General features: G+C 43.5%; 1 protein-coding gene across 2 annotated transcripts in view; it reads left to right on the top strand.

The window, feature by feature from the left end:
* The first annotated feature begins 586 nt into the window (after positions 1–586).
* LOC115105893 (putative cytochrome P450 120) overlaps positions 587–13,991 on the top strand; it is a 45,828-nt gene continuing 32,423 nt past the window's right edge. Inside the window, exons 1-9 of one of the 2 annotated variants that reach the window (XM_029628366.2) lie at positions 587–1,124; positions 1,680–1,757; positions 2,065–2,149; positions 2,260–2,295; positions 3,788–3,927; positions 5,181–5,304; positions 5,416–5,560; positions 5,720–5,827; positions 12,888–13,015. In XM_029628366.2, coding sequence (XP_029484226.1) covers positions 935–1,124; positions 1,680–1,757; positions 2,065–2,149; positions 2,260–2,295; positions 3,788–3,927; positions 5,181–5,304; positions 5,416–5,560; positions 5,720–5,827; positions 12,888–13,015 — 1,034 coding nt within the window. In that variant the 5' untranslated portion in view covers positions 587–934. Of the gene's footprint in view, positions 1,125–1,679; positions 1,758–2,064; positions 2,150–2,259; positions 2,296–3,787; positions 3,928–5,180; positions 5,305–5,415; positions 5,561–5,716; positions 5,828–12,887; positions 13,016–13,991 lie in introns of both variants that reach the window. The other variant, XM_029628365.2, reaches the window with a different exon arrangement.

Raw genomic sequence — 13,991 nt, forward strand, 5'->3', positions numbered from 1 at the left:
TGCTAGAGAGGTCGGTTGGGGTTTCCAGGTTTAGAGTAGTGCAGAAGTTGTCATATGCTGAGGCAGTGAAGAAAGTAGAGGAAAATGGGTCATGGGGGAGGGGTCCTGAGAGGAGTGGTGTGAGAATAAACCAATAAGTGATATATGTTTCAGTACGATTGGCTTTTTAGCATTTAGTGCAGGGAGGGAACGTAAGAGTGTGCAGGGAGGTGTTTGGGTGTGTGAGTCTTGACATCAGAAGAGTTACAGGGTGTGTTAAGTGGTGGTGTCCCATCCTTTCAGGCTGTTGGCCTGAGGTAGGAATAAATATATTTAAATAATGGAATAGGGTGTTATTTTCTTTTCTTGTTTCTTTTTTGTGAGTGTAGTGTTAGATGGTAGTGTATTTGTTTATTTAAATAAATAAATAAATGTATCAAAGGATGAGGGATTTATACTCCAGTCTAGTAGGTGGCGGTATTGCAACATTCATTCGATGCCAACCGCCGTTAAACCTCATCGAAGAAGAAGACAAACGTGTGCCAATCTGCTACAGGAGGCTCGAACTGCAGGCACTGCGCCTGATGAAGTGGTGGGGGTGGGACTAACTGAAGTCCACCCAGGAAGCGTTTTGCTGAATACTTTCAGTTGCCATCGAGATATCATGATGAGATAGCAGTAATGTGATAGTTCTGTGTAATACAATATGCCAGTTTTTAGAAAAAACTAAACACATTTCGTAACGTTAATCCTGAGGTTTTTTTCTGAGTTTGTTTTCATGGCATAGTTAGACAAATAGTAATGTGTATCGTCAACCTTGTTGCAGAATGGATCAATAGTATATGCAGAATAGATGCAGCATAAGCGTTGTTTTGGACCATCTGTTGTCTAATCCAACAACTGTGTGGTTTAATTTATCACTGAACTAACCCCAGCAGTAAACTCATTTTAAATAATGTCGAAACTAGTGGGCACTGTGGGGGTCTCTGTGTTGGGCGACAAATCTTTGGAGTTTTACCGAGATCCAGTGGCTTTTTGTGAACAACGTATTGAAAAGCATGGGACACGGATATTTCAATCAAGACTTCTGAACAAACCAACTTCATTCGTCTGTTCGGTGGAAGGGATGAAGGAATTACTTTGCGGTATAGCCACGTATTCGTGTGTATGTGCGTGTGTGTCACAATAACCTAATAAATTCAACGGTAACAAGTTTTGACTAATAGGCCAACATTTTATACATTCATAGTTTTTGCTTTTCGGTCCACATATCAGTTTAGAGTCAATTTCAATTTTTAACGCATTAGTAGGAAGTGATGTGATTACATCAATGATGGGCTCCCGAGTGGCGCACTGCATCTCAGTGCGAGAGGCGTCACCCTGGTTCGAATCCAGGCTGTATCACAGCTGGCCGTGATTGGGAGTCCCATAGGGCAGTGCGCAATCAGCCCAGCGTCGTCAGGGTTTGGCCGGTGTCAGCCGTCATTTTAAATAATAATTTGTTCTTAACCGATTTGCCTGGTTAAATTAAAAATACATTTAAAAATAATATATGATTTGTCCATTGATTAGACATGGCTTGGTAACTGACCATGTCAAGAGATGGACCTGTGACTTTGCCTAGGGGGTAGGGGTGAGAATTGTGTGTTTCCCCATTGAAAGAGGACATTGCAACTTATGTGATCATGACTGTATTTCAGAGAAGTCATCTGTGTTCCTGAAAGACCCCACTGATGTAATGCACAACATGTATGGAGACAACATAGTGACTGCTAATGGTGAGTTGATGTCCCAAAGGTCCATAGGGTGCAACTTGCATGCAATTTGCTTATAAGGGTATAGGGGTTGTATTAGAGAGCCTACACCTGCTCTGGCCTTTACAAAAACATATTTGATTGTACATGTTCACAGGGTAAAACTGCTTTAGGCCTTCACACTATTTGCTTGTTTTATTAATTTATCCGAAGTTGAAAAACATACAAACAGAATATTCGTTATTTAGACCAATAGATGGAGTCATTGCACATTTTCTCTGTATTTCTGCTATGAGCAACTCCATAATGTTATTCTATATGGTTCATCCAGGCGAGGAAGCCTGCTTGCTGCGTCTGTCTCTCACCAACCTTTTCACAGGAAAGTGTCTGGCCTCAGGCTCTGACCTCATTAACAGGTAAAGACTCGTTTCATTTATTGAGTATTACAGGGTGACCAAATGTCATTATAAATATACCTTCATTAAGGATAACAATGCTTGTTTCTCTGTTTTTCTTTCCTGCACAGTGTTTCTGAACGGTGCTTGAAGAACCTTTCTGCAACGTAAGAACCCTTGAAATCCCCACTTCATGCACTTCTGTCTTACTCAACATACACTAGCAGGACCATACCAGAAATGTTTCACCTACACTTCCTTCAGAAAGCATTCATAACCCTTGACTTATTCCACATTTTGTTGTTACAGCCTGAATTCAAAATGTTTAAAAAAATAAAGAATTCTCTCCTACAGTATCTACACACAATACCCCATAATGACAAAGTGAAAACATGTTTTTAGACATTTTTGCACATTTATTTAAGATGAATACAGACATTTCTCATTCACACCCTTGAGTCAAGACATGTTAGAATCACCTTTGGCAGCTATTACAGCTGTGATTCTTTCTGGGTGAATCTCTAAGAACTTTTCACACCTGGATTGTATAATATTTGCACAAAATTCTTCAAGTTCTGTCAAGTTGGTTGTTGATCATTGCTAGACCGCCATTTTCAAGTCTTGCCATAGATTTTCAAGCTGATTTAAGTCAAAACTGTAACTAAGCCACTCAGGAACATTTCATGTCATCTTGGTAAGCAATTCCAGTGTATATTTGGCCTTGTGTTTGATGTTATTGTCATGCTGAAAGGTGAATTTGTCTGCTGGAAAACAGACTGAACAAGGTTTTCCTGTAGGACTGTGCCTATGCTTAGGTCTATTCCGTTTCTTTTTATCCACTCCAAAAAATCCATAGTCCTTGCCGATGACAAGCATACCCATAACATGATGCAGCCACCACCATGATTGAAAACAGTGGGGGCTGGTGTGAGGAGCCATTACAACGGGATCATTGTAATGGCTGGAATGGAATTAATGGAACGGAGTCACACGTGGTTTCCATATGTTTGATGTGTTTGATACCATTCAATTTATTCCATTCCAGCCATTACAATTAGCTCGTCCTTCTATAACTCTTCCCACCAGCCTCCACTGATTGAAAATATGACGCATGGTACTCAGTGATGTGTTGAAATGTTTCCTTATTTAAAAAATATATATATTTATCATTTTTTAATTATTTATCAGGGGGTGATTCAGCACCCCTATTTCCCGTGGCTATGACTGGGTGTATTGATACACCATTCAAAGTGTAATTAATAACTTCACCATGCTTAAAGGGATATTCAATGTCTGTTTTTTTTTACCTATCTACCAATAGGTGCCCTTCTTTGCAGGCATTGGAAAAACTCCCTGGTCTTAGTCAATGAATCTCTGTTTGAAATTCACTGCTCGACTGAGGGACCTTATAGATAATTGTGTGTGTGGGTTACAGAGATGAGGTAGTCATTCAAAAATCATGATAAACACTATTATTGCACACAGAGGGAGTCCATGGGGTATTGTGTGTAGGCCATTGTCACAAAATCTCTATTTAATCTATTTTAAATTCAGGCTGTAACACAACAAAATGTGGAAAAAGTCAAGGGGTGTGAATACTTTCTGAAGGCACTGTATTTCCATGTATGTTCACTTCTCTGATAACCACTTCTTGTGTAGTGGGGAGCCTGTGTCGGTGTACCCTCTGTTTAAACGACTGGGAACAGAACTGGTGTTGGGGCTGTTCCTGAATGTGAACCCAGATGAGACACCAGAGCTTTTCCAGGAAATTACAGCCCTCTGTACCCTACATTGGCATGGTGAGATTACATGCTCTGTACCCTGAACTGGCATGGTGAGACTACATGCTCTGTACCTGGCACGGTGAGACTACATGCTCTGTACCCTACACTGGCATGGTGAGACTACATGCTCTGTACCCTACACTGGCACGGTGAGATTACATGCTCTGTACCCTGAACTGGCATGGTGAGATTACATGCTCTGTACCCTGAACTGGCATGGTGAGATTACATACTCTGTACCCTACACTGGCATGGTGAGACTACATGCTCTGTACCCTACACTGGCATGGTGAGACTACATGCTCTGTACCCTACACTGGCACGGTGAGATTACATGCTCTGTACCCTACACTGGCACGGTGAGATTACATGCTCTGTACCCTACACTGGCATGGTGAGATTACATGCTCTGTACCCTGAACTGGCACGGTGAGTTTACAGTCTCGGTACCCTACACTGGCACAGTGAGATTACAGGCTCGGTACCCTACACTGGCACAGTGAGATTACAGGCTCGGTACCCTACACTGGCACAGTGAGATTACAGTCTCGGTACCCTACACTGGCACAGTGAGATTACAGGCTCGGTACCCTACACTGGCACAGTGAGATTACATGCTCGGTACCCTACACTGGCACAGTGAGATTACAGGCTCGGTACCCTACACTGGCACAGTGAGATTACATGCTCGGTACCCTATACTGGCACGGTGAGATCAGTCTCTGCCACCTGTAGGTTTTCCCCTCTTACAATGGAAGGCATGCCGTCCACACTGGGCCTCAATGAACAATCACAACTACAATTTCAGCATACCAGCAATTGAAGAAACACTTTAGTCTCACTTTCTTTCAAAGAACTTACTGCCCCCTGAAGGTGGTGAATATATGTATAGCCAGATAGATGTCTGACAAAACAGACTGCTCTGCATTAAAGGAGCCCTGTTTTCAAAGGGAGTGGAATAGACACACAGATCTGTGCATTAGCTGAGCGACAGTGGTAATTAGATCTCAACACCTTCATTGACAACACTGCCTTAGGCATCTCGGGGGAAACCTAGTAGGTGTCAATAACTATTACATTAACACAGCATGTTTAATGTGGTAATTGTGGGGCCAATATACTTTTCAAAAGGGGATATTATTCTAATCAAACTGTAGTGGTTTCTTTTCTATAGGTAGACATAGGCCCCTTTTCAGGTTGATGTAAACATAGAGATAGAAACATATATTTTGTCAGAATGTGACCTTTGACCTGTACTTCCCCTACAGGGATCATCTCAACTCCAATCAGTGTGAAGGTTCCTCTGTGGTCCTCTGGCTTTTGCACAGCGCTGGAGGCTAAAGACAAGCTCATGGACATCATTAAAGACAAGCTGGAGTGTCAGAGACAGGGGTGAGTCCATAAATATGTTGTCATAGACACACAACCTTGTGGTCACATTGTCACTTTCTCTTATTAATGCTTTCTCATTTACTATCTCTTTCTCTCTCTATCGCTCTGTAGGTTTGTAGGTTATCTCCGTGATCTACCTCTCCCTGATGCCAGTTGTGCCTCCCAGCATCTGCTGTTGTTCATCTCTGCTCTGATCCCCAAAGCCCTGGCATCCTTACTCACCTCCTTCACCCTGGTTCTGAGTGGCGCAGGCAAGGTGAGACGGCCCGGTTCTCTTACTAAACCTTCAGAGCACGGGAACGTACTTTAAATCATGTTGACCTTACATTGTAGTAACAACTACACAGCTTTGGATTAGTCTAGTACTGCGGCAATCCTGTACGAACACTAACGCTTCATTTTTTTTTGTCAGAAGGAAATTAGGAATCGTGCGAGGGCAGACCCGGATTACCTTTACTACGTCCTCCTGGAAGTACAGAGACTTTGGCCTCCGTTCATTGGTGGAAGGAGAATAGCCAATCAAGTGAGTCCACTACATTGCTTGTTATCAATAACATTTGATCTGATATCTTCCCTCTCTCTGTCCATTCATGATCTGAGCTCAAGGGGGAGTAGCATGCCCACAAATAGATCTCTAAATAAGTCTGCTTGTAAAGGGAACATCATGTATTTTCCTAGACTTATGATAGCAAACTGTGATCTCCCTGCGGCACGCAGTGACAATTAACTTCTTTCTAAGTTGTTTAAAATGATGAATGACAAGTATGTTCACATGTTCCCCAGTTGATATCCTCTATGAATGATTATCTTTCTGAAATATTGCATGAGCAGCCCAAGCATGAGTATACAGCTATCGACTCTGTTCATCTCATTGTATTCTATGTCTGATAACAGGAAGGCTATTAATTAAAACAGGCCTCCTACATCCAAGTCAATGTTTATGATGCAGAAATGAATGCATTGTGTGACAAAAAATAAGCTATTGAATATTGTATAATGGTTGTTTTTAGTAATTGAGCTGTCAGCCAGTAGATTATTGGCTTACTGTCATTGTCATCTCTTCATTGTTCACTGGCTGGCTTTGTAATGAAAATGGTCCAGTTGATGACGTCCATCTTGGAATAGTGTGACCTCATGCCTCTTCACGCAACAACAACAGCCCATGAGGGGAATTGATTGGGCTCAAATTGATTGACCCTCTTACCCAAGGGCTGTGTTTGCTTTATGAGTGGAAAAAGTAATAGCATTTGCAATGGCTTAAATTGTTTACTAGCTAGTATGCTGTGTAATTTCTTTTTCACCTTTTTTAACATGGAGTGAGTATAGTTAGCATAATCTTTGAACTTTGATTTTTTATTAGGAAAATTCTTCAATTGGTCTGATGTAGAGATATCTCCCTGTATGAGTCCTGGCCTGGAGAGGTTGTTAATAATAAGTGACTTTGGACTTCAACCAGCCGGTGAGGTGTTGACACAACTAGGAGCAGAAAAAAACAAGTATTGAGATTAATCAGGCCCAAACAGGTGGTTATAGATGCATATTTAATCAAAATAGTTCATGAATATGAATCTGTTGTGCAGAGTGAACTGTCAGGGTGACAGAGTGTTGGGGAGGATGGAGAGGGAGAGGATGATAGAGAGGGATAGGGGAGGAGGGAGGGAGGGATGGAGAAGGAGGAAGGGAGAGGCGGGGAGGAGAGGAGCCCTGAGTTTCTGGTCGTCTTGCCTCAGAGCCCAGCTCCCAGTAGACCTAGCAGCCACAGGAAAATACAGCTGGGCCTCTTCTGCCTTTGGGCCATAGCAACACTGGTCCGCACATGCTCTGAGGACGCGGCTTGGGATGCTGTCTAGGCTGACAGCTTTCTGAGAGTTAACACGCTTAAATGACTTACGTCGGCAACGGAGGCGTCAGTGGCTGGCTGGCTTTCCCTTTTTAATCCTTAATTCTCTGGTGTCCTTGACGTCAAATTGCGGTCCTTGTAGCCATCCCGGAAGGGAGAGTAGCAAAGATCAAGAGTTTGTGATGCACGTGTAGCCCCGGTGATGTGTTGATAGAATTTGGTTTTCCTCAGATTTCCTTAATTAAAGTCCCCAGCTACAAAAAAATGTGGCCTCAAGATATGCGGTTTCCAGTTTGCACATAGTCCAGTGTAGTTCCATGAGAGCCGTCGTGGTGTCTGCTTGGGGGGGAACGTACACGGCAGTGATGATGAGCGAAGAAAATTATCCCGGGAGGTAATATTTCCGCTCCATTGGCCAATGTGCAATCACTGGAGAATATACTGGATGATCTCCGTTCGAGACTATCCTACCAACGGGACATTAAAAACTGTAACATCTTATGTTTCACCAAGTCGTGGCTGAACAACGACACAGATAATATACAGTTGGCTGGGTTTTCCGTGCATCGGCAGGACAGAACAGCTATGTCTGGTAAGACGAGGGGTGGGAGTGTGTGTCTAATTGTCAATAACAGCTGGTTTGTGATGTCTAATATTGAGGAAGTCTTGAGGTATTGCTCGCCTGTGGTAGAGTACCTCATGATAAGCTGTAGACCACACTATCTACCAAGTGAGTCTATATTTTTCGTAGCCATCTATTTACCACCACAAACCGATGCTGGCACTAAGACCACCCTCAACGAGCTGTATAAGGCCATAAGCAAAAAAGACTATTATCATTCAGAAACGCCGCTCCTAGTGGTCGGTGACTTTAATGCAGCCAAACTTATAACTGTTTTACCTCATTTCTACCAGCATGTCACATATGCAACTAGAGGAGAAAAAAACTAGACCTGCTTTACTCCACACACAGACACATACAAAGCTCTCCCTCGCCCTCCATTTGGCAAATCTGACCATAATTCTCTTCTCCTGATTCCTGCTTACAAGCAAAAACTAAAGCAGGACGTACCAGTGACTCACTCAATACAGAAGTGGTCAGATGACGCGGATGCTACGCTACAGTTTTGCTAGCACAGACTGGAATATGTTCCGGGATTCATCCAGTGGTATTGAGGAGTATACCACCTCAGTCACCGGATTCATCAATAAGTGCAGCGACAACGTCGTCCTCACAGTGACTGTATCCCAACCAGAAGCCATGGATTACAGGCAACATCCGCACCGAGCTATAGGCTAGAGCTGCCGCTTTCAAAGAGCAGGACACAAATCCAGAAGCTTATAAGAAATCGCGCTGTGCACTCAGATGGAGCATCAAACAGGCATAGCGTCAATACAGGACTAAAATGTAACCCTACTACACCGGCTCTGACGCTCGTCGGATGTGGCAAGGCTTGCAAACTATTACGGACTACAAAGTGAAACCCAACCACGAGCTGCCCGGTGACGCAAACCTACTAGACGAGCTAAATGCCTTTTATGCTCGCTTCGAGGCAAGAAATACTGAAGCATGTATGAGAGCACCCGCTGTTCCAGACGACTGTGTGAAAACGCTCTCTGTAGCCAATGTGAGTAAGATCTTTAAAACAGATCAACATTCACAAGGCCGCGGGGCCAGACGGATTACCAGGACCTGTACTCAGAGAGTGCACGGACCAACTGCCAAGTGTCTTCACTGACATTTTAGACCTCTCCCTGACCGAGTCTGTAATAACTACATGTTTCAAGCAGACCACCATAGTTCCTGTGCCCAAGAAAGCAAAGGTAATCTGCCTAAATGACTACCGTAGCCATGAAGTGCTTTGAAAGGCTAGTCATTGCTCACATCAACACCATCATCCCGGAAACCCTAGACCTATTCCAATTTACATACTGCCCCAACAGATCCACAGATGACGCAATCTCAATTACACTCCACACAGCCCTTTCCCATTGACCATTGGCATTCAACACCATAGTGCCCACAAAGCTCATCACTAAGCTAAGGACCCTGGGACTAAACACCTCCCTCTGCAACTGGATCCTGGACTTCCTGATGGGCCGCTCCCAGGTGGTAAGGGTAGGCAACAACACATCTGCCACGCTGATCCTCAACACGGTGGCACTTCATGGGTGCAAGCTTAGTCCTCTCCTGTACTCCCTGTTCACCCAAGACTGCATGGCCAAGCATGACTCTAACACTATCATTACGTTTGCTGATGACCGGCAACGATGAGACAGCCTATAGAGAGGAGGTCAGAGACCTGGCAGTGTGGTGCCAGACAACAACCTCTCCCTCAATGTGAGCAAGACAAAGGAGCTGATTGTGGACTACAAACAAACTCACCAAAACAGTTGTGAAGAGAGCACGACAACACCTTTCCCCCTTCAGGAGACTGAAAAGATTTGGCATGGGTCCCCAGATCCTCAAAAGGTTCTACAGCTGCACCATCGAGAGCATCCTGACCAGTTGCATCACCGCCTGGTATGGAAATTGCTCGGCGTCCGACCGTAAGGCGCTACAGAGGGTTGTGCATATGGCCCAGTACATCACTGGGGCCAAGCTTCCTGCCATCCAGGACCTATGTACTAAGCGGTGTCAGAGGAAGGCCCAAGAAATGGTCAAATACTCCAGTCACCCAAGTCATAGGTACCGGAGTGCCAAATCTAGGTCCAAAAGGATCCTTAACAGCTTCTACCCCCAAGCCGTAAGACGGCTGAACATTTAATCAAATGGCCACCGGACTATTTACATTGACACCCTCCCCCCTTGCCCTTTGTTTTTACACTGCTGCTACTCGCTGTTTATTTTCTATGCGTAGTCACTTTATTCCTACCTACATGTACAAATTACCTCGACTAACCTGTACCACCGCACATTGACTCTGTACCGGTACCCCCTGTATATAGCCTTGTTATTGTTATTTTATTGTGTAACTTTTATTTAATTTTTTACTTTAGTTTATGTAGTAAATCTTTTCTTAACTCGATTTCTTGAACTGCATTGTTGGATAAGGGTTTGTAAGTATGCATTTCACGGTAAGGTCAACACCTGTTGTATTCAGTGCATGTGACAAATACAATTTGATTTGATTATAGTTACTCCACAATACTAACCTAATTGACAGAGTGAAAAGAAGGAAGCCTGTACAGAGTACAAATATTCTAAAACATGCATCCTGTTTGTATCAAGGTACTAAAGTAATACTGCAAAAAAAATGCTCTGAAATTAAAGTGTTATGTTTGGGGCATCATGTTATGGGTATGCTTGTAATTGTTAAGGGCTGGGGATTGTAAATGTCACTGTAGGCACTGTATGTGTTTGCGTGTGTGTGTGTGTGTGGATAGAGACCTGTGAGTGTGCATATTGCCAGTGCAGGTAGAGTCACTGCAGATAGTCCATACAGATAATCTGGGTAGCCATTGATTAGCTATTCAACAGTCATCAGAGGCGCCAGGCCTTACATGGCATCATTAAGGTGGCGGATTAAGATTCCTGAGCTTTCGGAAAGACGTGAGTAATCCTCTCAAATGGAACGGGGGTGTGTGCAGCTGCATTTTGAGCATGTCCTGTTGTTGCTTGCTGGTGGAATATTAACTGAGGTCAGTGAGTCTCACTGTTCTCTACAATGGACTGACTGGAGATGAGATGTTTCCACTCTGGACAGTCAGAAATAATGAGGAAACACTGACAGACCATCGCCTCTTCTTTCCTGCTCTAGCTAGGCCACTGCGTTCATTGACTTAGCCCTGGACTCTTGGACATCAGCACACTTTGCCTCTGTAAAGTCCTCTGCAACAATCACTCTTGGACTCACCCTTTATTCTGGAGCTCATGAAAGGCTTTATGTTTCACGTCAGCTGCTGCATCCCCTTTGTGCCAGCCTATGATCAGAGAAGGTCCAGACAGCAACTCCTGAAATCCAGACCCATCTCTGCCCATGTTGTGTTTCTTTCCCTCAGAACCCAGAGCCCCAGACAGCCCCAGCCCAGCCCAGGTGGGCCCATATGCTGCCTGCTAATGGGGTTATACATAAAACATCCTGATCTGGCCAACTGCCTGCCTGGCTTCCTGATAGAAGGATGTGCATGTCACTGGAAATAAGGACCAGGCCTGATGAGGGGCTGTAGTCTACTGGGGACCTGTGATACATTACTGTAGCTCCTCAGCTTCAATCAGCCCTCTTTAAAAGCCAGGGATCATGAATACAGACATCCTAAATAAATCTCTTTTCCCAGTTTTTAAATCGTTTTCATAGAATCTTATTTCCCCAGAATCTCTGCTACTGTACAATGATCAGTGTTCCTTTAAAAAAAACAATGATCGGTATTCCGAGAAGTGTTTTGTCTAGCACTCTGCAGAGTGTGGAGACACATTAAGCAGTGTTTTTCAGAGCCCGTGTGTGTGTGTGTGTTTGTGTGTGTGCTCATGCCTGCGTAAGTGTGAACCGTGTGTGTGTGAGAGTGATCTCTGCTCTGCTCTGAGAGGAGGCTCTCTGTCTGCCCTTGATAAACAGGAAGCAGCTTTTCAATAATGACATCTCAGTGCTTCTCTGTGATGGACTTAATGCCTTAACAAACACCCCACTGCCTCTAAATGAGTTAATGCCGTAACAAACACCCCACTGCCTCTAAATGAGTTAATGCCTTAACAAACACCCCACTGCCTCTAAATGAGTTAATGCCTTAACAAACACCCCACTGCCTCTTAATTGAGTTAATGCCTTAACAAACACCCCACTGCCTCTAATTGAGTTAATGCCTTAACAAACACCCCACTGCCTCTTAATTGAGTTAATGCCTTAACAAACACCCCACTGCCTCTAATTGAGTTAATGCCTTAACAAACACCCCGCTGCCTCTAAATGAGTTAATGCCTTAACAAACACCCCGCTGCCTCTAAATGAGTTAATGCCTTAACAAACACCCCACCCCGCTGAGTTAATGCCTCAAACACCCCACTGCCTCTAAATGAGTTAATGCCTTAACAAACACCCCGCTGCCTCTAAATGAGTTAATGCCTTAAATGAAACACAAACACCCCGCTGCCTCTAAATGAGTTAATGCCTTAACAAACACCCCACTGCCTCTAATTGAATTAATGCCTTAACAAACACCCCGCTGCCTCTAAATGTTTTTTTAACGTTTTTTTAACCTTTAGTTAACTAGGCAAGTCAGTTAAGAACAAATTCTTATTTTCAATGACGGCCTAGGAACAGTGGGTTAACTGCCTGTTCAGGGGCAGAACGACAGATTTGTATCTTGTCAGCTCGGGGATTTGAACTTGCAACCTTTCGGTTACTAGTCCACCGCTCTAACAGAACTGAAAAAGCATGTGCGAACAAGGAGGCACACAAACCTAACTCAGTTACACCAGCTCTGTCAGGAGGCATGGGCCAAAATTCACCCAACTTATTGTAGGAAGCTTGTGGAAGGCTACCAGAAATGTTTGACCCAAGTTAAACAATTTAAAGGTAATGCTACCAAATACTAATTGAGTGTATACTACAGTTTTATTTTACTACAGTATTTATACTATAGTTAACTGTAAATACTACAGTATACTACAGTAAATACTACAGTGAATACCTCAGTCAAGTCTGCAAAAACACTAAAGTACTATAGTATTTATACCACGTTGAGTTCTCAAATGACTGCCCTCACAACTCAATGCCAGTCTCCTACTGTTTTATTCACTCCAAAGGACACTACTCTGGGAGGCTTCCACATTCCCAAGGCTTACGCTGCCATGTACATCAGCCACGCCGTCCACCGCGACCCGGAAGTGTTCCACCAGCCAGAGGACTTCCTGCCAGAGAGGTGGTGTGGAAGGTGAGGACTTTCCACAGAAACCCTTCTCTTTTTGCTTTTACAGTAGCATCGTTCACTTCTTTGCTCAAACAGGCCAACCTCCACCTATACTAAGATCTTCTGTCTGAGCACACAGCTGTGCCTCAGTGTTAAACAGTTTACCAAATCAAAAGGAATGTTTTGTTCTGACCTTGTCCTGTCTCTGTGTGTGTGCCTCTGTCCATGCCGGTAGCCAGGCTGCAGCTGGAGTTAAGCAGTTTTATCAGTATTGTCTCTTTCTCTCACTTTCCGTCTCTCTATTTCTCTCTCTCAGCTTTTTTTTGTCTAACAGCTTTCTCTCTCTCTGCAGGGTTTTATTCTGGTATTATTCTCCCTCTTTTCTTTACCGTGACCTGGTTGACCCCTTGCATTCTCCAGCTCACTTCACAGACACCTGGGGCTCCGGTTTAAAAATAACACCCTCTGTGCTGAGAACATGTTATGTATTCTCTCGTCCTCCCTCTTTCTTACTTACTTGCTTTCTTTTGCGTTGAAGCTTCCTGTGTTTGTGTGTGTATACATTAGGTTGGACTCTTTACTCCAGTGTTCATGAGTTCCCTTGAATCATTAGAGAGTGTGTCCTCTGAGTGCATCATGGAGCCCAGGCTGGAAAAACAGCCAATTATAAAGGTCTCAGGACAACTCTCACATACTCTCAAATTTCCAATAACATATCCACAAATGTACTCTATTTTGTCTAATACCTTTAGAATATACCCCATGTAATGGAAGGATTTTATATTTTTGCCATTATTGGATGATGAGCTTGAGATGAACATTTTAAATATGCTGATGATTGATCTATTCAATGGAGTTACCATCTGGTGTTGCCTGTGGTTCTAAAGGAGGGACTTCTATATTGTGAGCTCATCTTGTCCTGTTCTGAAGGATTTACCATAGAAATAGATACATTAATATATATGGGATTTATCTTTATCTCTATTCTATGGGAGAGGCT

This window comes from Oncorhynchus nerka, linkage group LG22, assembly GCF_034236695.1.
Source record: "Oncorhynchus nerka isolate Pitt River linkage group LG22, Oner_Uvic_2.0, whole genome shotgun sequence".
Classification (NCBI taxonomy): Eukaryota; Metazoa; Chordata; class Actinopteri; order Salmoniformes; family Salmonidae; genus Oncorhynchus; species Oncorhynchus nerka.